Raw genomic sequence first — 20,978 nt, forward strand, 5'->3', positions numbered from 1 at the left:
ATTGCTTATTCTTAGTTCTTCTATTTTTGATAACTTCTCTTGCACTGTCCATTCTATTCTATTCTATTCTATTCTATTCTATTCTATTCTATTCTATTCTATTCTATTCTATATTTAAGTCATCCTGTCTGTTTGATTTATCGATTACATAATGATTGACGCTTGAGGTTTACCTCAACAGAAGTTCAGTTCTCTTCAGGTTGCGGCCACAAAACAAACCTCACTGCATGTTATAAAGTCACCAAGTTCTTTCCGAGGGCTGAGCACAAAGACTGCTGGAACAGTGAACAAACACAGCCCGTCCACAGTTTGCTACCTCCCATCTTGCATTATCACACACAAACACACACACATACATCCAGACATGCATACTTAGACGCACGCACACACACACACACACACACACACACACACACACAGGGATTTCAAAGCATGCCCTTTCTCCCCTTTTTCCTCGCTCCCCCTGCCTCCATCGCCACCTCCAGATTACAGATCACATGTCCTGTCACACAGGAGGCGGGAACGTGGGGCGGCTTGATAATGTGATGACTTATGTTGGAAACTTTTTGTTAACTTCTTATTTCTTATCCTCATTTCACTCCAAATGTGCATGTATATAAACTCTATATATTCGTATAGACACAGAGGCGGCTTTGCAGGTTGTCTTGTGCTTTCCTGTGGGGGGGGAACAATAGTATGGGAATGGGTTTTATAGCCTCCCTTTAAAGATTTCCATCCTTCCTCTGAGCCATACATTCACTTACCGGCGCCATGTTCTAAGCTAAGCCCTGACAGGAACTCCTGCCGGGAGGATTTGAAAAGCAGTCATCCTTTGTCTGTCCTCTGAGGCAAAAATGTATTTCCTCATATGCAGTACAGAGGCTTTTGGAAGCTCCACTTTCCTTACCTGTTTCTTTTATATTAAAACATCCTTTATGGTACATTCTCTGTATTTCTCTGACATGCTCGGATCTGGGTGTTTCGAGAGAATCCCAGACATTTCTGGTCGTTTCGGATGCCGCCTCCTCTGTAAAGCCGTTGAGGGCACAACTTGCATAACGTTCAGACTTGTTGATGAAGTCGGAGTTCATTCTTAAGTAAAACTAACTCGGAGCAGGAAAGAAAGCTTGTTGCATGGCAACATCTAGGCTCCCCTACGGCTCCATGGAGCCTCGGTTACTGGAGCCAGCAGTTCGGTTGCCCTTGGAGATGGATCATGAGCGCGGATAGGTGTTGCGTAGGTCCAGTAGACTGAGGTGAAACCGATGTGTGTTTAATGTTTTTGTGTCCGTGCGGAGGCAAAGACTCCTACACTGAGATGCAAAGTGTATTGTTCTGGGTTTCGAGTTGATCCCAAGGTCGTCCCCTCCCTCCAGCAGAAACCTAAGCCGAAAAACAAAGGAGTGGGAGTGGGATTTGTGCTGTAGGTGCGCGGGGAATAGTCGACTCATTCTGTTTTTGCTCCAATTTGCCTGAAACCAGATTCAACAGCAAGCAATAATGAAAAAGTTATGAAGACATACTGAATACTGAGAATTTTTTTCGTTTTGCTATTTAAATACCGACAGAAGTTTCTGTCTCTCCTTGTTTGTTTAGTTTGATAGAATTCAGATTTATTCTGCAGAAAAGCTACTCCGCTTACTGTTCTTTGATTTCCTTCAACAAAATTTAAAACTAATTCATTTCATGGTGATTTGAATTATGCTGCATGGCAGTTGAGAGAGAAATTACAGAATGTACTGCAAAAATAAGTTCTATTTTCCAAGATTTTTAAACCAATGAAGTCAGTTTGTGAGATTAAAATATCACATTCACATCACAAAAGGTTAGATAAACTTTTTGCAGAATTGTCAAATGATTTGCTGGTTTGCTCAAAAAGAGACCTGCTATTATCAGTGTGGTTTAGACACCTAACCATGACTTGGCATCCCTCAGCATCAGAGACCTAAAAAGTGTGCAAATGAAAAACTCAGTTATTCTTTGGATTTGAAAACAGGCCCTCTTTTGTAGCAGTGTCTAAATACATAAACTTGTTAGTGGAATATCTCGCCTTTGAACGCATGGGGAGAAGCGGATTTATGTCAAAAGAATTGTAAATGCAGGCATGAATGTGCACAATCTGGATTGTGTGGAAATCTGATCATATGTTTGTTGTATTTGACCTGATTTCAATAATCCACTCCTTACGCTGCACAGTAAGTGAACTCAGCCCGATGAATCTCCGCTTCACGATTATTCTGTTCTCCGTAATTCTAAAGAAACTCCTGAGGTGGCAAAAATATCAACCTACTATATTCTGCTCATTCATATCCTTATTTTTGGCATCGCAAGCACCTTATTCTTTAGTTGCTAAGACTCAGAAGACAGTTTGGATGACACTTTATTCACAAAGTGTAAGCATATTGTGCATATACTCAAAATAAATCTCTATACTTTAGGTTGGAAAAAACAGAAAAACAAAGAAGAGGCAAAAATAAATATAAGCGCAGGGCATGCAATTGTTGCATGAGAGCTTGTTTCTTAAACGTTTTTGTCCTGGTGATAAACTTAAATACCAGACTGTTTGAGGTCAAGCAAAGGAAGGGTGTGTATAACCAGCCATAAGAGGGGATTTCCAGGTATCATGCAAAGAACAAGAGTTTAATCTTGTAATGACAATCTGTATCAAAGACAAATCATTTGTTGTGCTTGTTAGGGAGAAGATCACATAAACAAACCTTTACAAACATGGGTTCACACACAAGCCGCGTGCAGTGATGCAACGACGTGTCAACGAAGTTTGATTGGTTGCTTTCTCGGTATGTCATTGGATCAGTTTGGGTTGTCCTAATACTTTTTTAACTGTGGGTTCTTCACTTCCACTATCCTAACTCTCCTCTTCTTCATGATCACCAGTGGGAAACGGTGGAATCACTTTCATCTCTCGCAGGAAGACTTTTGCTTTGTTTGGCGGAAGTATCTTGCTCTTTGTGCACTTGAGATTGATTCCACCACCAAAACAACATGCCTTACTTCAGAAAAAGAGGTGAAGATCTCCCTCCCTCCCTCCCACTGCTATCCAAACATGGTAGTTGCACCTGGATGTCAATCCAAAGCAGATGTGGTCTTTTGAAGCTCCAACAGAACTTCTCCAGACCTTGATAAAAAAAAAAAAAACGAAGAAAGAAAAAAAAAAAAACTGTATGACATTTGTATGATAAAACTGTGTGACATTGTATGACAACTGTATGACAACTGTATGACATACAATTATTGTACTGTGCAACTTATATATATATATATATAAATGTAGGGTATATGCACATGTTTTGCATGCACACATTTACTTAAAGAACGATATACTCTATAGCTGGATTTTTTTTAAGTCTAGTTCTAAATCATCTTATTTTAGTCAGACAAGACTTTGGAAGACTTTGTATTTGGTCTTTGGCACAGAGCCCCTTCTTCTCCTGTCCAAGAGGTAAAAACAGTTGAGGAGTGTTCGTTTTAATAAATGTATGTTAAGTGAAAAAAAAAACTACTTTGCAATGCAAGATGAATTTTAAATTCTTGGACAATTATGTGGAAGGCCAGGCCAGGCATGTTCAACTTTCTCAAGAGAATTATAATTTTGTCGTATTTATGTCCAAAATTTTACACAAGTGTTGTGTAACATTTCATAGAACACTTCCCCCCTCTGTACGTATACAAAATTAAATAGGAAACACAAAAAAGTGATGATAAAAGGGGATAGTACAAAGCAAATCTTTACTCTCATACCAGTTAAAAAAATTTATGAAAAGTGGTGGTAATAACTGCAAAATAAGCATATCTTTATTAACGATTTATTTCAGTCACGTGACATTAGGAGTTCTGGCACAAAATAGGCTTGGAAACATTTGTTGTTGATGTGATCCTGGAAAGAAAGCCATGTTTTTCAGGAACAAATGTCAGCGTCACCAGAGTCCTAACATGATGAGTTGGTAACCACTGACCATTGTCTCATAGTGATTTGGCGTCCAGTTAACTAACTAGCACAACAGTTTCTCCTAAGGCCCTGAATCTGCACATCATCCATAAATTCATCACTTTTGTGTAATATATGTAATGTTCTAGCATCATTACAATGGCAACGTAGATTGCCATCATCATTACAATGGCAAAATACTACCACTTCCACTTCCAAGAGGGTTTAAGACCTTACAGCACCATTCCCCAAGTTCCAATGATTTTTCAAGGCTAATGACACACTAACACAGCTACACTCATGACCTTTGCTTGCCTTCCACATGTATCCATTTGGCACCCTGCAGGATTTCAAACTCTGCACATCCTCAGCCGCTGCCAGTACTATTGTCCTAACAGAATGGAACAACAGTTTTGGCTCAGAGTTTCACCTGTTTCAGCTGTTTTGACCATTAGGTCCAATCAGTGCTATCGTCTCCCTTTCCTGTCATGGGAAAGTTACAGTCGCCTCTGGAACAATCCCCCCTAGACGCAAACACACAAACACACACACACACACACACACTTGACCAGTGGCCAAAGGGTGGGGACATCTGTAGGGACAACCAGACAATAAATTATCCAGAAACGATCAGCTTCCACTATATCAGCAATGGAAAACGTTTGACCTCCAAAAAAGTAAGAGGGGTAACATTTCCCCGCTGACCCTTTGCTCTCTGCATGATATTCTTGAGACTTATGAAGGCGTAACATTCCTCAAAGAGTCCCTGCCAACACAGATCACAAGTCACCAGCTTGACTTTTCGGTGAATAATGTGTTTGAAATGCTGTCTTTGTCTGATTGACCCCCCCCCCCCCATAAAAAGGAATTACCTTAAAAATGTTAATTACAGTAAGATACTTGTCGGATTACACCACTGAAGTCAGGAAATCAACATGTCAGATTAAGTGCATGTTCCCATTAGCGAGTATTTTTGTTAAGCATTTCTTGGCATGCTTTCTGCCTGGAAAGCTTTCAAGAATGTAATAATTGAATGTGCACTTCAAAAGTATCATTAACCATTATGAAAAATGAATGAAGTCTCAGATGCAAAGTTGAACAATTTTTTCAGTCATTTTTATTCAAATCACCACAACAATTCCAATTCCAATGAAATTATAATGTGTCATGTTGCAAAACAGAGGCACGTGGATTTTATTTGGGCAACACAATGAAGATAAAGAATAGGAAGAGCAGATTGGGCCATTACTCTCGGTTGGTTCAAGCTCATTAAACTGAGCCTATCATCCAGCAATGTGTTCAACAAGTGGGAGAGGATCCGTCAAACCTCCTTCACGTACGTTCTCACGGCCACCACATCTCCCATAATGCACTTCTGTGAAGACACAGTGATAAGATGCTGTCAGAATATCGGTGTGCAGATGCAAAAGTTGAGATCTATTCACTGACAGTATCTTGAAACAGTGTAAAAAAAAACAACACAAATAACAGTACCCCTTACTAGATAAAAAATTCTATAACTCTGCAAGGTTAAACAATAGTCCAAATTAAGATCTCAAAAATAAATATATGTAATATATATTTTAGACATTGAATATTATTCTGCTTTAAATTAAACAACATGAATATTACATATTTTACTATCAATTTTTTGCAGTGGTGCCAAAAAAATGAAACCCGAGTTTGGAAGAGCTTATTTTCATATAATACTGTGTGTGTGTGTGTGTGTGTGTGTGTGTGTGTGTGTGTGTGTGTGTGTGTGTGTGTGCGTGTGTGTGCATGCAATAAGTACTGCTATAATATATATGTTATGTAGTTTATGTAGTGTATATTATTATGTAGTGTCATAAGAACATACAATATTGGATGCATTAAGTAGCAATAAATATTCATAATGGGAAATCATTATCAATAAATGGAAAATGTATGTAAATATATAAAATAATGTTAAACGTGCAGTGTTGCATTTCTTCATCCAAATTAAACTGGATCTCCTTAGAAATGCAGGCTTTGAAAAAGGTCCGGTAATGTATTAACTGACTTCATATGTTTGTTTGTTTGTTTGTTTGTTTGTTTGTTTGTTTGTTTCATTTAAGAAAGTGACATCCTTACCGCTATCAACTTCCCATCGGTCACCTCCCTCTCGATGTTAGTCTCCTTGCCGTCCCAGCTCTGTTTCTGCACTAGTTTGCCGTTTTCCAGGGTCACCACGGTCTGCGGGGGGGGACACACACAGAGAAGCCGTAAACGCCGGTGCGACGGTGCCGTGACACTGCCGGTCACCGGAAAGCCAACTGACCCTGGTCTTCCTGTCGTCGGCGGTCGTCTCGTCGAACGGCTCGTTGAGTTTGAATTTAATCTCGGTGGTTTTGAACGCGCTCTGGGACTTCATGCATACAATCCCCTGATCGTCCACGGTCACTATCAAGTTGGGTTTGGTCCGGTTCCCCACCTGCCGGGTTGCAAATCCCACACCTGGGCGAAGGTGAGAGAGGGACATTAATACACATTTTTACTACTTATTCCCGTCCCTGAATGAGTTTATAAACAGGTTTTAGTACGCCAACGACGTGTTATCATTCTTCCGCCATTATGCTAATTCAAGATTTTAAATGTGAATAGCTAGCTTGCAAAGATCAATGGGGCGGCGCGCGCGCTCATCACACACATGACCCTACCAATTGCCTTCATGTAGTCATCAAAGTTCTCGCTGGAAATCATCTTCCAGGTCCCGACAAACTTCTCAACCATGGTTTCAGCGTTTGGTGTGAAATCCCCAACACGAGACAGAGGAGCGACTGGATCCGAACTCTTGATACAAACAGACCCACGCCGCTTTTAAATGTCCAGAGGTACGTGCGGCCGCTCAGCGGGAACCAATCAGATCTCGTGACGCCACAGCTCTGAGCGGTGAAATCCCGCCCCTCCTTGCTGTTAGCGTCTCCGATTGAACTCTCAGTCAATTTCTTGAGGCTAATTTTCCCCAAAGTCAAGTTATTGTTAATTTCGCAGTCTAAACTGCCTGCCTTTTTTGGGTTATAAGCATACCATCTATTTCATGCCCAAACAATTATTTTGATCATATTTGCAGATTATTTCTCTTACCTGATCTAAAATCATGAGGACTCTGACGGTCATCTGAAAACAGAATAAATAATGGTAGTAAAGGTGCTCTATTTGAGAGAGACTTGGGACTTCAAATATTTTTTATTCCAGACATCTTCCAAAAATGAAATCCTCACAATGGCACATTTTGCAGGTTTGTAACTAGCTAACTGCTCTCACATGCTAAGAGCATCAATGCTTGTTCTGGGTTTCCTGACACTTAATGGATCAAGAAAACACATTGGAAACCCAATAGTGGTATGTGTAAGATCAAAAATGTTCTGTGAGAACTATGTGGAAAATGGAATAAACAGAAAGTGTGTACAGAGGGCAGGATTTCAGTTGTCAGTGAGTCGGCGGAAGTTTTTTCTCTGGGTCTGCATCTATAACACAATGCCAAATTACATTAATGCCTGCTGTGTCAAAGGTTGGAGCTTGCATAATGTTCTCTCAAATGCTGGAACGGTCTCTATTATGAGGAAAATAGCACATTATGCAATGAATCATCATGACCCCGCAGTGATCACAGCACATCCATTTTAATTAAGGCATTTTAATTATCATTTTAATGCCTCTTTTTAAACTATATAGTATATACTGACTGAATAAAAGCTGTAATCTGAAGGGTTTATGTCAGGATTTGTGCATAAAACGGGCCCTTTAGATTATCGCATCTTGTTCAAGGTAATTAACTCACAACAGAACAAAGAGAATTTAATGGTATTTTTTTTATTATAAACAAATTATATACAAATAAACAAATCCAGTATCAGATCAGTTGAAGAAACAGGCGGTCATTTTTTCGCCGTGACCTTTGCCTGCGGGTCCTTGGCTGTGCAGCGTGACTGAAAGGCGCTCAGCATCTCAGTGCTCGTCAGGTTGGCACCCTTCATCACCAGCCGCTCGCCGTCCACTGAGGAGGAAGAATGGACATTAATAAGACTTGTGAGACCTCAGTGGCTGATCTCAGTACTGAGGCTAAAAGTAACAATCGGGTAAAGGGTCAGTTTGAACAATAAGTCAAGTATGACACAATGGAGGGCTGACCTGAGACTCAGTGACATCTTGTCTCGGAACATCATCTAGCAATTTAAACAGAAACCGTATAAAGACAGAAATGACCAATGAATCTGTGAGAAATTATCTAAAATATCTGCTGAGCAACTTCAAATTGTCAAAGAGGCCTTATATATTCAGTTTTGTCGAATACTGAATAAACAAAACTATTTTAAACTCCATATTACTATTTGAACTTAACTGTGCTCTTTTAGAGAAGCTCTTTTAAAAATAAGCTCTGATCAGAATCAAAAGTAATGCATGAATACTTTCCCTGGACAACACCATTTTTCAAGGACATTTTGCTTTCTCTTTTGTCATCTAAGAGTTTGCCATGATTGAAAAATCGCCATTCTTTTTTTCAGATTTTCTAGGACACTAAAAGAACCCTATTTGAAGTTTATAAAAGCATGAATAAACTTAGAAGCACAGGTAAGTGGGATATTTGCGTGATCATGTATTCAGTAAAAACCATTGACCTTCCAGATACTGACAGAGACAGATATTGTCTCTGTAATTGTTCATAGTACTAGCGACAAAAATGTGAAATTAAGCCCCTAATCTTATATAAATGCAACTTACACCCCAAAAAAGCCAAGATTACTCTGCAGTAAAGTCAAATTGCAGATAAAATCAGTTATTCCACAGAATTTGTCAGAAAAAAAGTCCACCGAATCTTTCTTGGAAAATAAACAAGACGAGCCATGATCACTACATCCGTTTATATGCTTTTGTTGAAAAAGTTTTTAGTCATGTGAATTTTTACCATAAGTGATGTCCACGACAGGTTCACAATGGTCATGTTTCACCACAGGAATCACCTCGCAGTTCATGTTGGTGGCTCGGGCCTTCTCTGAACCCACCTTGGCCAGGAACTCCCTGCAGAGCAGCAACATTTCAAAACCCTAATATTGTGCCTGCACAGCGGTGATAGTTTAAGTTGTACATCTGTACAGCCTGGAGACCTTGCAGGTTGAGGAACTACAGTCTTTGCTTCAGTTACTCACAACTGCACTCTGAAGACATCTGTTGCTGGATGACAAAAATAAACTCTTCCAGGGTGAGTGACAGTAAACTAGTCATGTTTAAGCCAGGTAGAACATCTTGAGTTATTTCTTTGAAGTTTTTTTTTACAACCTCATTGAACCTTCATCTAAGGTGTGGGTTCAGAAACATGGTGCACAAACAGGACCATCTACCGCTGCCTTTGCCCTGTCACTTTGCCTGGGGGTGTGGGGGGGATGGATGTTAGTAAAATGCAGCGAGGCACATATCTGGATAACTGGCTCCAGCTGGCACGCTTAGATAGGAAACCAGTGAAAGTGGTGGTCGACCGATAATCGAGAACTGATTTGCACATTAACTGAATCACTTCGCCTCAGTTTTCTACAGGCCGATCGAAATTAACACGCACTGTGTTTTTAAAACTATTCTAAAGTGACGGGAAACCCCAACAACCTCTCCTGTGGTTTTAATCAAACCTTTCAGTGATTTGTTCGGTCTTTGTTATTTCATTTAAAATCCCTCAAACTTGTGTCTCATGGCTGAGCAAATCTTAGTTTAGGTATGTTTTTGTAAATGACGAAATTAATACATTTATAAACTATATACATTAAAAAAGTCACTTGGAAGTGATGAGGAAATCTGCAAGAAGTTCAATGAAAATGTGAGAAATTGCCAAAAAATGTATACATTTTCCTCTTTTTTACAAAATTGATGTTTCAAGATTTTTAAATGTGTATCAATTCATCTATTGTCTCTGCAGTAATGTAAAGCAGTTTATTGAAAAATGAAAATACAGTTAACACCAGAAAGCTGTGGAAATTATTGTAGAGATGGGGGTGAGATGACCAATGACTGAGTTGGTCGCTGGATCCACTGCCTTTTTACACAGAGGCGATTCTGCTAAGATTTTTGGCCCTAAATGCAGACCCGTCAATTTGTCTCGACCAGAGTACGCTTTTCCTAATGCCAAATACTGTGCTATTTATTTTCAGTGATTTCTTTCAAATGATTCATTTTCAGATAACTTCTTCCTAATGTTTTATTCCCTACAGGGGATCTTTAGATCGTTACTACAATACTTTTCTGTTCCTGCAGAACAGTGGACACAGTGTGAGACTTCTCCGACTACCAGTTACTACTATACTGTATTTCTCCACATGTATCACCACCAGACCAAATGCTACTTTTGCTACATTACAAAAATCTTTTCAACATTCAAGGTGATAAATGTAATAACACTAGTTAGGTTCGACTGGTTATGCACATTCCTAAATTATAAGTAAAATTGACCAAATAATACATAAGAATAGTATCTGCTCCCATTTATTTTTGATTACATCCTCCACAGAAGGTTTTATGCCTTATTGTTCCTCTAGATGATGATTTTATTTCTTTTTTCCTTTTAACAGGACACTAGAGGCCTGTGTCCATTGTCAGCTGTGTGAGGGCAGTGCTTATCAGAAATCAATCAATTAAAAATCCCAGCCTGTCAAATAACCTGTGCCACAAGCAAATGAAGAAAACAGGACGGGAAATCTCCATGAGTCATAACGTGAATTGAGTGAGTCCTTAAATCAACTTCCTTCTGGTTTGGCCTCCTTATGTTGATATTGTCTGATTTTATACTGGCGTCCTAGTTCCCATCACATCCATAATAAACCACAAAATGTCTCATATAGTTTAATCCAAGACTTGATTAATTATAGGTATTAGTTTTGCAGGATTGCACGACTTTTCAACTATTCATTAAATCGATGCGATATTGTACGTAAACTGTATGATACAACGGGGCTTCAGGTTTATGTGTTTACACCACGTAGGACAAGACTAACACTGGTGACTGATGCGAATGCTAGCATGATCAGTATCAGCTGCTCATTTATAAATTACAACTTTTCTTAACATTGCAGGAAAAAAATATCTCGCAAACCAACAAAACAGACACGTCTTACCGCGTTGACCGGACGTTCGAGCCGAACGGACTGAATTGAATCGCTATTTTCTTCACAGCTTTTAACACCACGGTCGATTTAGTGGGAGCCGCCATCTTTTCTGAGATGACCTTTAACCTCGACTGCAATGCTCAGGTGTTTTTCGATGTGACCACTAGATGGCGCCAGACGACAAGAATGACAGTTGGGCGTCATAAGTTTCTCTGACATGTAGCTTGTAGTTCTTTTAGAGGAGTTGGATCAGGGAAAGTGGACTGGATTGTGGGGCCTGGGAAATGTTACCCTCTCATCTGACCAAAAGAAGGTTTGGATAAGGTCGATAGTCGCATGACAGACAGGTGGTTCAGTAGTACACTGCAATGATGTCACTTTTAAGAGCGCAACAAAAGTTTTTGAAAGATGTGGATCCTTTCAGACTGATGCAGTGAAGTGAAATACAATTACATTTGTTATCTAAACGATACCAGATAGAGAAGCTGAACGGATGTAGTATAGAAATCTGATAACAGCACAGTGTTTTTGTATTTTATTTAGACCAAGATCGACCTTTTCCTTTTAAATTTGGGAAAGTCAAGTAAAATTGTATTGTCTTTGACATCAAGGCAACTTATAAATACAACATAAGAGTGTAAACTAAGGCTACTGTTTAAAGATATTTAATTTCACTATTGATTTTTAGATTGGTCTTTAAAATGTCAGTGATTTTGGTGAGCAATGCATCAATTTTCTCACATTTCCGTCACAGAGGATGAAAGACACAAAAGACTCTTTTAATCAGGGGAAATGTGAGATTTTGGATGTTTTCTTCCTAAAAATAATAATAACAACCGTAAATCAATTGTGAAAATGTAAAGTAATTGACAACATAACCGATATTACCGATAATAGTGATTTATTCAAAAGTAAAAAATAATAAACTGAAAAGTAACAAAAAATGAATTCCAACTGTGGTGCGTTTTCTCAATTTTATCAGTAACGGCTGAAGTATTCTTTTTAATGTAATTTCGAACTTTACTTTCCTCTCTGGAAATGATCCTGCAACCCTCCCACATCTGTGTCAGTCCCCACTTCAGGGACCTCAGCTATTGGGAGGAAGCATCAGCATCAACTGCAGGTGGGCTGGTTGTTCTTATTTCCCATTTTGCCACTAGGGCTTCTCCAGATGGTGAACCCCACCGTTAATGACGTCTAACATTGTGACAGCAGTCTTTAATAGCCTTGAAATAGCCATGGTAATTTTTTTAACAAAGCACAATTAGCTCTGTCACAATGACATGACATGACACATTGAAGCAACTCGGGAAAGTGACTGCGGCACCCTCCTGTAATCGTCTGACATGCAATGTCACAGAAGAGAATTACGTTAGGAAAGAAGGAGTCGGGTGGGGGTCTGTCAGGCGTTAAGTCAATAAAGGGGGTGACGCTCTTCAAATAGACAATCAAACAGGCACATCTCATAATCAAATAGACAAGCCGATTTGGAAACGGTCCCCGACTACTGCAGCCTCCACTCAGCAGATGAAAAAGGTCAAATGTCTGTCAGCAAATAAAAACGACTCGGGGACAAAATTTTCCCTGGGCTAGCACTTGTCACCTTGAATTGTGGCATGATTTAGGCCCGCAGTGCTCCAACATGTCTCCATTTTGATGAGTTAACTTGAGGCCGCATTTATCTCTTACTTATTTAATTTTGTGCCAGCAGTTGCAGCAATACATTTTCTCAATAGTTAGGTTTTGGAGGTCATTTGTGTGCGCGTGTGTGTGTGTGTCCATGTCCACACGCCTTGTTTTGATTGACCATCCAACAGACAGGAAGAGAACACTGCATACTTATTAACTTACCTACTCATGTGCAAAACTTGCACATTGTGTTTGCACTTCCTTGACCCCTGTTTAGCGAATCGTAGCAGTGTATTTATAGCCTCACTGTGTTTTCAAGGCCCGCGTTGAACTAATGTGTCACTTCAGTATCAGCAAAGCCAAACTCCTGTTCACCGCCCCAACTCCAGCACGCCTTAAGTCTCTTTCCTGAATCCTGAGTCAAATTGACCCAGTCGGACACTGGAGACACGGGGGCCCTAAATTTAGAAGCACAAAGCTACCGAGAGGCGCAAGCATTTCCTAGACACACCCACCTTAACACACACACACACACACACAGTTGCTTAGGAATCATACTGTATTTCCAGGCATTGGCAGGTTGGGGAGTGCACAGTGTGTGAAACAATGAATACTCCAGGGGATGGCTAGCCTCAAAGAAAAGAGAGGTATTGTCTCAGTGCAGGATTTAATCTATCAAGGTCTCTGCCAGCACAATAAGATGTTATGAAATCTACTTTTCATTGTGAGATTGTCTCTCAAGGAAACGCCAGGCTTGAGGATGTTCATTTTGTCTGCTGCTGGCTGCAAGAATGTCATTCTTACAAGCAGGGCAGGGGTTGACAGGAAAAAATAATACTGCAATTATAAAATTTTGGTTTTGATATATATCTCAAAACCTGCTTAAGTATGCAGTATCAAATGTTGGATTCACTAAACAAATGTACTAAGCTTCAGCGCATCCATGATCTGAGCTTTGAAAATATAATTTCAGTAATGGATTTTTCTCTAGTTCTTTAACTGCTTTCATGGTCATTTTAACTGCTTACTAATTCTTAGCGAATTTGAGAGGTAATTATAAGCTTATCCTTTCATTGTTTAGCCTGTTGTTGATCTGTCAGAAATTGTAGCCACATTTTTGAACACCTCTCTTCCTGATTTTTTTAGTCAAACTATTGATTGAATTTTATTTATTCATTTTTTCCTAATTTCTTTTAACTTTACACTTCACATTACACTGTGTTCACTTCCTCCACAGTATTTTCTCATATCTTGGAAAACAATCAGGTGAGTTTGACAGCATACCACATTTACTGAATGTGGTATGAATGGCCAAAAAAAAACAACAAATTAAACAGAAAAACAAAACAAAACAAATGATCTTTAAATAATTAACAGACAAAAACATACATATACAGTCACATATACAGTAAATACTTATGATCGATAATTTGGTCAACTCTACTTCTTTTATTACAGAAGCCCTTAAGATATCAATTTTCCTATGAAGATTTTAAGATGACATCATCCCATTTGCTCTTGAGTCATATATTCATCATGGTTATCTGGAATCAACAAGGATGCTTACTGATAGCATTCAGTGAATATTTGTGGATGCAGTGATGGTGAAACTAGGTTCAAAATATATTACTCAGAAATAAAACAGTGTTCTAGCGTGTTAGATCATTGATCACGTTGTCACATCCTCTCCTCAGTCAAGGTCTGACACAGGCTGAAGCAGTTGTGTTCCCTGATGTTATAGATACCACACACATTGAACAGCAACATGTTTGCACAGCTATTCTCATTAACTTAAGGTCAATCTTGATACTGTTAACATGAAAATAAATGAATTGAACCAGCCAGTTATCACAGTAAAACCAACTACATATGATTCATATTTCTCACTGCCGTATTTCACAGTTGATGTCACATCCGTTACTCACACCCTGCAGCTCAGCCTTATAACCGTACAACACCATAATAGTCTGCGCGTGAGAAAGCAAGAGGTTTCTTGGGAAATATACTATATTTACTGTTACAGAGAAAATCCATTACACTGAGCAGTTAAGGATAACAGAAGAAGTAAGGGCAAGAAATACTGAAATTTGTGCTTTGGTTTCAGAGGCTCCCCTTAAATTACCAGGGGATTATAGATAATATAATAAGACTGAAGGAAGTTAAAAAAAAGAGAGCTGCTCACAGTGAACTGCGTAACTTCTATTATTTATTGTGTGGCCGGTAAATGAATGAACCAGATCGGAGAGACTCCGTGTTTTATCACCAGGTTATTCAATAGTATTTTGAGCTGCTTCATAACTTTACCAGCACAATTATTACCATGGCAACAGGCCCATGCTCTTGACAAGTAGGTCTAAAGCAGGGTCTGTGTATATGTGTATGCATGTACAGTGTTTTTCGAAGTATTGATAAAGGCTCTTTTGGGGCTCTGCCAACGGTATAGGTACCAGTCACATCTTCTTCTTTGCCTTTCAGCTTTTCTCTTCTCTCAATTCATTTCATGTCCTCTTACCTTACATCCATGAATCTTTTTGGTCTTCCTCCAGACCAGGCCTGGGTAATTATATGGGCCGGCGGGCCACATTTCTTATGTAATTATTATGGATGGGCCAACTAGGTATCATGTAAAATTGAACAAAATGAAAATTCCTATTTAGATATTTAAAATTTTTGGCATTTTATTTCAACTTTAAAATCATATAAATGTACCAACATTATTTTGTACGTAATTATCCATATTAAATTAAACAAAAGGAAAAACTAAGTTTTCCAAAATAAGTTTCTAAATTCAATATTGATTGAAAATACTTGTTGAATATTCAAAGAAAATACATTGGTGGGCCAGATAAAATAGCAAAACGGGCCAGATGTGGCCCACGGGCTGTAAAATGCCAAGGTAGGCTCTCGACCCTCTGCCATGCAGTTCTCACCTCAGCATCCTTCTATTAATATATTCACTATCCCTCATCTGTACATGACCAGACCATCTAAGTCTGGCCTCTGTCCTTATGTCCAAAATGTCTAACGTGTACTGCCTCTCTGATGGACTCATTCCTGCCCCTATCAATCCTTCCAAAGAAAACCTCAACATCTTCATCTCTGCTTCCTGTCTTTCCTTAATGCTGCTGTACACCATCACTTGTCTCACCACTGTCTTTTACATCTCCCCTTTCATTATGGCTAATACTTTTATATCATGCATAACCCCTGACACTTTTTTTTCCAGTCGATCCAACCTGCTTGAACCCATTTCTTCACCTCTTTTCCACACTCACCATTGTTCTGGACTGCTGACCCTAAGTAGTTAAAATTCTCGACGGCGATGATGTCACACTTTTGCCAGTCAAACTTCCATTGGCTTTGACTAGAGCGCGGTCTTGACCCAGACTTTGAACAAGATCATCTCGCTAGGTCAAAATATGTTTAAAAAGATACAAAAGGTGCAAAGTAAAAGCTTTAATAATACAGTTGTGCTTTTTTTTCGGCTAGTCCGCTAAAATGTTGCCGGGATATCGGTTACATCCTACCCAGTCAGGGCCCCCTCCAACACTGTACCTCCCTCACTTAAACGTGGCCCATGCAGCGAAACGTAATTGCAGCATGTCTCAGGTGTGCAACAGGAAATACAACACCAAGCCCTATATGAGCCGCCGGGTGACTAAAGGAGGAAAACAACCTCTTGCTCCAGCTGAGGTTATGTTGTGATAAAGGGCCAAGCACCCGATGAAGTTGAATCGCACTATTAATGAAGTGTTGGTGGTTGGTCTTTCTACCTCTGCGGTCATGGTTGGGAAAGAGATGCCGCAGAGGAATGCGCTGAACTCAGATGTAACAGTGAGCCCTAATAATAATCATCAGTGATAATATCTGTTTAAAGTGGCCTATTCCATCTGACGCCAACTTTTTCTTTTTTTTTACTTTAACAACTTTGTTACTTTTATTCTGTTTATTTCTATGTTCTCTTAAATCTATATTTTGTGTGTGTATATATATATATATATATATATATATATATATACAATGTTCTTGAGTATTGAGTGAGGCGCCTTAAATAAAATGTATTATTGCTATTGTCTGTGGAGGTTCTTAGTCATCCAGGTTATGGTGAATTCTTGCCAAAATCTTTTTGCCATAGCAACTGGATTTGAATTTCTTCACCCCTCATCTGAGAGGCTCAGAGGCTCAGAAATGCAGGTCCAGTTGCCACGACATGTAGATTTCAACATTTTATTGTTATTATTATTCATGTTCTTTTTTTCTTTTTTTTTGTATTTCTTCTACAAGTTCACAACCCTTTTTGTTGTAAATCAGTGGTTCTTAACCTGGGTTTGGTGAGTCAGTCTCAGGGGTTTGGTAGAGGTCGAGATACACACCCGACTCATCTAATTCCCTTTCTGTGCTGCAGGGATTTTGGTGCGCTCAGTAGTCAACTTGTGACTGTGTTGATGGTATGTTGTGTGAATTTCTTTCCTAGTATTATAATCCCCTCATACTAATTACGTCGAACAAAAAAAGAAAGTGGTCGGACGAATATGTTCAATATGGATTCCATGTATAATGGAACGTGATGGAAGTTAGCGTCCTAACTGCATGATTTGCAACGCCAAGTTGAGCAATTCAAGTCAATTACCCGCAAAACTAAGGGAACACTTCCTTATTCTTTCCTATTCATTATTATGTTTTATTTTTGTGCGAAAATCATGTTTTGTTCATTGAACACAGTGATGTTGATGTAAGGTTCATTTTGTGCACTAGTAAAACATACACTTATGGCTTGAATTTGAAAAAAAAAACATTTTATTTTTCCTATAAAAAAGGGTGTTGGTGCATGTGCATATGAAACTGGTTGGGGTTCAGTACCTCCAGCAAGGTTAAAAATCACTGGGGTAAATCAGGTGTGCTCAATATGTCGATCGCGATCTACCGGCCGATCGCAAAAGTAGTGTGGGTAGATCGCATGACATTAAAACGTAGACGTCAGCCTATCATCTTCACTATGATATTTGTCACTTGACTGAAAGTCGGTCTGTTCAATCTGACCTTTTCTGACACAGGCGACACAGCGCATGTTTTAACGGCGCGTTCTGGCAAGCTAGTGAGTTAGCTAGCTGTCTTCTAAACTTATGTGTATAAAAATGAGTGGGGGAGCTGGACAAAGTAAAAAGACTAAAACCTGTCACTTCCATACAGAATGGGAGGTAGCCTTTTTTACGGTGTCATTTTCAAAGTAAGTTTGCCTCATCTGCCAGTGTGCCACCGAAAAGGGGAAATGTGGAGAGGCAAGTTCAGACCGTTCATAGAAACTACAGCAGCGACTTCCCTCCGAAAAGTGAGTTGAAAAGGAGAAAGCTGAAGGAACTCAAATCCCAGCTGTCAGGACAGCAGTCATTTTTCTCACAATTAACTTCAACTATGCTGCTGACTCCATTCAAGTCATCAGAATAAGGGATTTACCAAAAAAGTACTCTGTTGTAGTGTGCCATAAGGGAATCTTAAAATCTTAAACATTAAAAACAAGAAGAACAAATCTCACCCACTTACAGTAAATTGTAACAATTTATCTGTATATATCTTCATAACTGTGCAATACTTCATAACAGCTACATGTACAATATTTTTTCATACTCTTGTGCACTCCTTATCTTTCACTTGTTACTTAAGACCTTAAGACACTTTATAGTTTTCACTTGTTACTTAAGACACTTAATAGTTTATTTGTGAGAGAGGAGGATACGGAGAATAGGGTTAGATGGGGAAAGTTGATTCGCTGTGGCGACCCCTGAAGGGAAAAGCCGAAAGGAGAAGAAGAATCCCCCCTTTTAATGTTTTTACAATTTTCAACTATCATTTTTTATTTTTATATTTTTCTTCTTTTCTTGTAACTCTGGCACAACAATTTTCTTTGGGATAAAAAAAGTTGTTCTTATTCTTATTCTTATTCTTATTCTTATTCTTATTCTTATTCTTATTCTTATTCTTATTCTTATTCATGCAGTTATGCAAGATCCATCAACATTTATTGTTATTGTTAAGTATACTCAGTAGATATACAAGTAAATACATATTCAGCATTTTTAGTGCATCATTTTCACATGGTCATTTGAAAAGTAGCCCACAAGAGGAAAAAGTGTGGGCACCCACGATGAATCCCATTCATTTCCACTGTAAATAAACGGGATCGACGGCGCACCAGCGCTCTCACAGCCATAGACTACAAGATCCGTGAGGCTTTGCGCGGCTGCTCGGCAAACCCCCTCCCCTCCTCCTCCTTCCCGCGGCGTCCTGCCTGCCTGCCCTGCCTGGCGGAGCGCAGAAGCGGCAGACTGAGCCGAGCAGCTCCCGCGGTTCAACCACGTTCGCCAATGCGCGCAGGTTGAAGACGGAGCCGCGCCGCCGCCCGCAACCTCCGCACCCGACGCCGCCCCCCCCCGCCTCCACCTCTTCCATGCGGGGGCTCAAGACGCGCTGAACCGGATCGAATACTTTTATTTTATTTTTTAAGCAGGGGAGCCCCCCCACCACCACCCACCCCCCCACCCACCTCTCTCCCGCCCCTCTCTTCCCCCCCGGCCCGCTGCTCTCTCCGGACAGGCGCTCTTTGAGGTAAGTGCTGCACCTTCGCATCTTCGGGGGGGAAAAAAAAAAAGTTGGCTCGTTGGTTTTGCCTCCGTGTACGTCCGCGTGCGTGTGAAACTTGCCCCAATGCGCGGACTTGTTGCCTGTCTGTTTCCTGCTGATTGGGGGGGAAAAAAAGGCTGCGGAGCGTTGCACGCCGGCGTGACCGTCGCGGCTGCGGCTCTGCAGCCGTCGCATCCGTCGCTGCAGCTTTTTAGATTCAAGTTCTTCTCCTTTCTTTCCCCTCAGCCTGTAAAGACTCACCTTATTCGAACCTCAATGTAGTACTGATTGTCACACAAGACCTGCTAGACTTATCAGACCACTATATATTCAATGTATTTATGAATATATTAAAAATCCAGACCTAGATCGTCATTTCTCCTCCAAAATTAACAATACAGTTGTGCTTGTAGAGATATAATGACCACACAAATGCAATGAGGTAATTGGTAGAAATAAAAAAACAACAGCACACAAATCAGCCCATTTTTTTACATGATATGACCTTCCAATGTTGTCAGATCTTGATACAAAAATGAATTAAGAAAACAAAAACTTTATACAAAAAAATCAACCACTAGATGTTTGACACAATCTTGCAGAAATATAATGACCACACAAATGCAATGAGATAATCGGTAGCCATAAAAAAAACACACAAATCAGCCCATTTTTTTTACATGACATGACCCTCCAAATGTTGTCAGATCTTAATACAAAAAAAGAAAACAAAACCTGCAAACAAATATCAACCACTAGAAGTTCAACACAGCTGCAAAGAATTTATTGAAAATTTGATACTCTGTTAAAAACCTGAAACATAAGGATGTATGGACAAAAAATTTCAAAAAGTTTTCGTTTAAAAACGATACAATCATTCCTTCCACCTAATTGGCCATTGAAGCAAGTGGGAATATTTGGGTAATGTCTTATTTTGTCCAACTCAAAGATTTTGGTCAGCATAGTACAATTGTAATTTTTGCATATAATATCTATGCATAGTAAATATAGTGTAAAAGGGACATGGATTTACAATATAGAAACCTGAGATACACAGCAGTATCGTGTACATCAAATTTTTCACGGAGAGTGAATTATTTTGATTTATGTATGGCAAGATATTTTTGAAAAAAGAAATTGCAAGGAATAATCCCAAACCTGCCTTTTTTTGGCAAATTAACAAGAAATGTCCTCCTATAGGAAAGTGTGCAAATAAGTCACATAACATTCAACCAAAATCATACCCTGACTGCTCAAATGACTCATGTCAAAGCTGAGGTGAGTGTGATAGTGCTATCGTGTCAGAGAGTTTTAAGGCATTTTGATAAAAGTGGAGTTTGGCTTGTGAGATCTAGGCCCCCCTCCGGCTGAAGACACACTAGCGCACCTCATGCACACCCACCCCAACAGCCGTCGTCAGTGTTTCACTTTTCTCAGTGGATGGTTGTGATGGGGATGTTCTCATACATGCATAAATAGCACTGCACTCATTGACACCAGTGTGAGCACAGCTTTTTCTCAGCCTGCTTGGAGCAAAGTACACACACACACACACACACACAAATATATATATATATATATATATATATATATATATATATATATATATACACAGACACACACACACACAAGGCACATTTCTAGCACCGTCCTTCCCTGCGATTGTAAACAAGAAT

At 39.5% G+C, this 20,978-nt stretch overlaps 3 protein-coding genes across 4 annotated transcripts in view; 1 reads left to right on the forward strand and 2 right to left on the reverse strand.

Annotated features, from left to right (window-relative positions):
• Positions 1-5,035: 5,035 nt before the first annotated feature.
• Positions 5,036-6,780, reverse strand: fabp4a (fatty acid binding protein 4a). Its single transcript, XM_086178059.1, has 4 exons — positions 6,625-6,780; positions 6,246-6,421; positions 6,059-6,160; positions 5,036-5,321 (listed from the first exon to the last, which is right to left on the reverse strand). The coding sequence occupies exons 1-4, from the start codon at positions 6,695-6,697 to the stop codon at positions 5,268-5,270; spliced, it is 405 nt and encodes a 134-aa protein (XP_086034185.1). The 5' UTR covers positions 6,698-6,780; the 3' UTR covers positions 5,036-5,267.
• A 990-nt stretch (positions 6,781-7,770) lies between these two features.
• mrpl53 (mitochondrial ribosomal protein L53) lies at positions 7,771-11,160 on the reverse strand. The gene is made up of 3 exons (XM_086178060.1): positions 11,065-11,160; positions 8,874-8,986; positions 7,771-7,964 (listed from the first exon to the last, which is right to left on the reverse strand). Exons 1-3 carry the CDS (start codon positions 11,157-11,159, stop codon positions 7,846-7,848), a joined length of 327 nt encoding a protein of 108 aa, XP_086034186.1. The 5' UTR covers position 11,160; the 3' UTR covers positions 7,771-7,845.
• Positions 11,161-19,004: 7,844 nt separating this feature from the next.
• pag1 (phosphoprotein membrane anchor with glycosphingolipid microdomains 1) overlaps positions 19,005-20,978 on the forward strand; it is a 55,024-nt gene continuing 53,050 nt past the window's right edge. Inside the window, exon 1 of one of the 2 annotated variants that reach the window (XM_086178194.1) lies at positions 19,005-19,287. The gene's annotated coding sequence lies outside the window, so the exon portion shown is untranslated. The remainder of the gene's footprint in view (positions 19,288-20,978) is intronic. The other variant, XM_086178195.1, reaches the window with a different exon arrangement.

The sequence above is a fragment of the Fistularia commersonii genome, chromosome 30 (assembly GCF_037954325.1).
Source record: "Fistularia commersonii isolate RoL2024-O1a breed Wild chromosome 30, RoL_Fcom_v1.0, whole genome shotgun sequence".
In the NCBI taxonomy this organism is placed as follows: domain Eukaryota; kingdom Metazoa; phylum Chordata; class Actinopteri; order Syngnathiformes; family Fistulariidae; genus Fistularia; species Fistularia commersonii.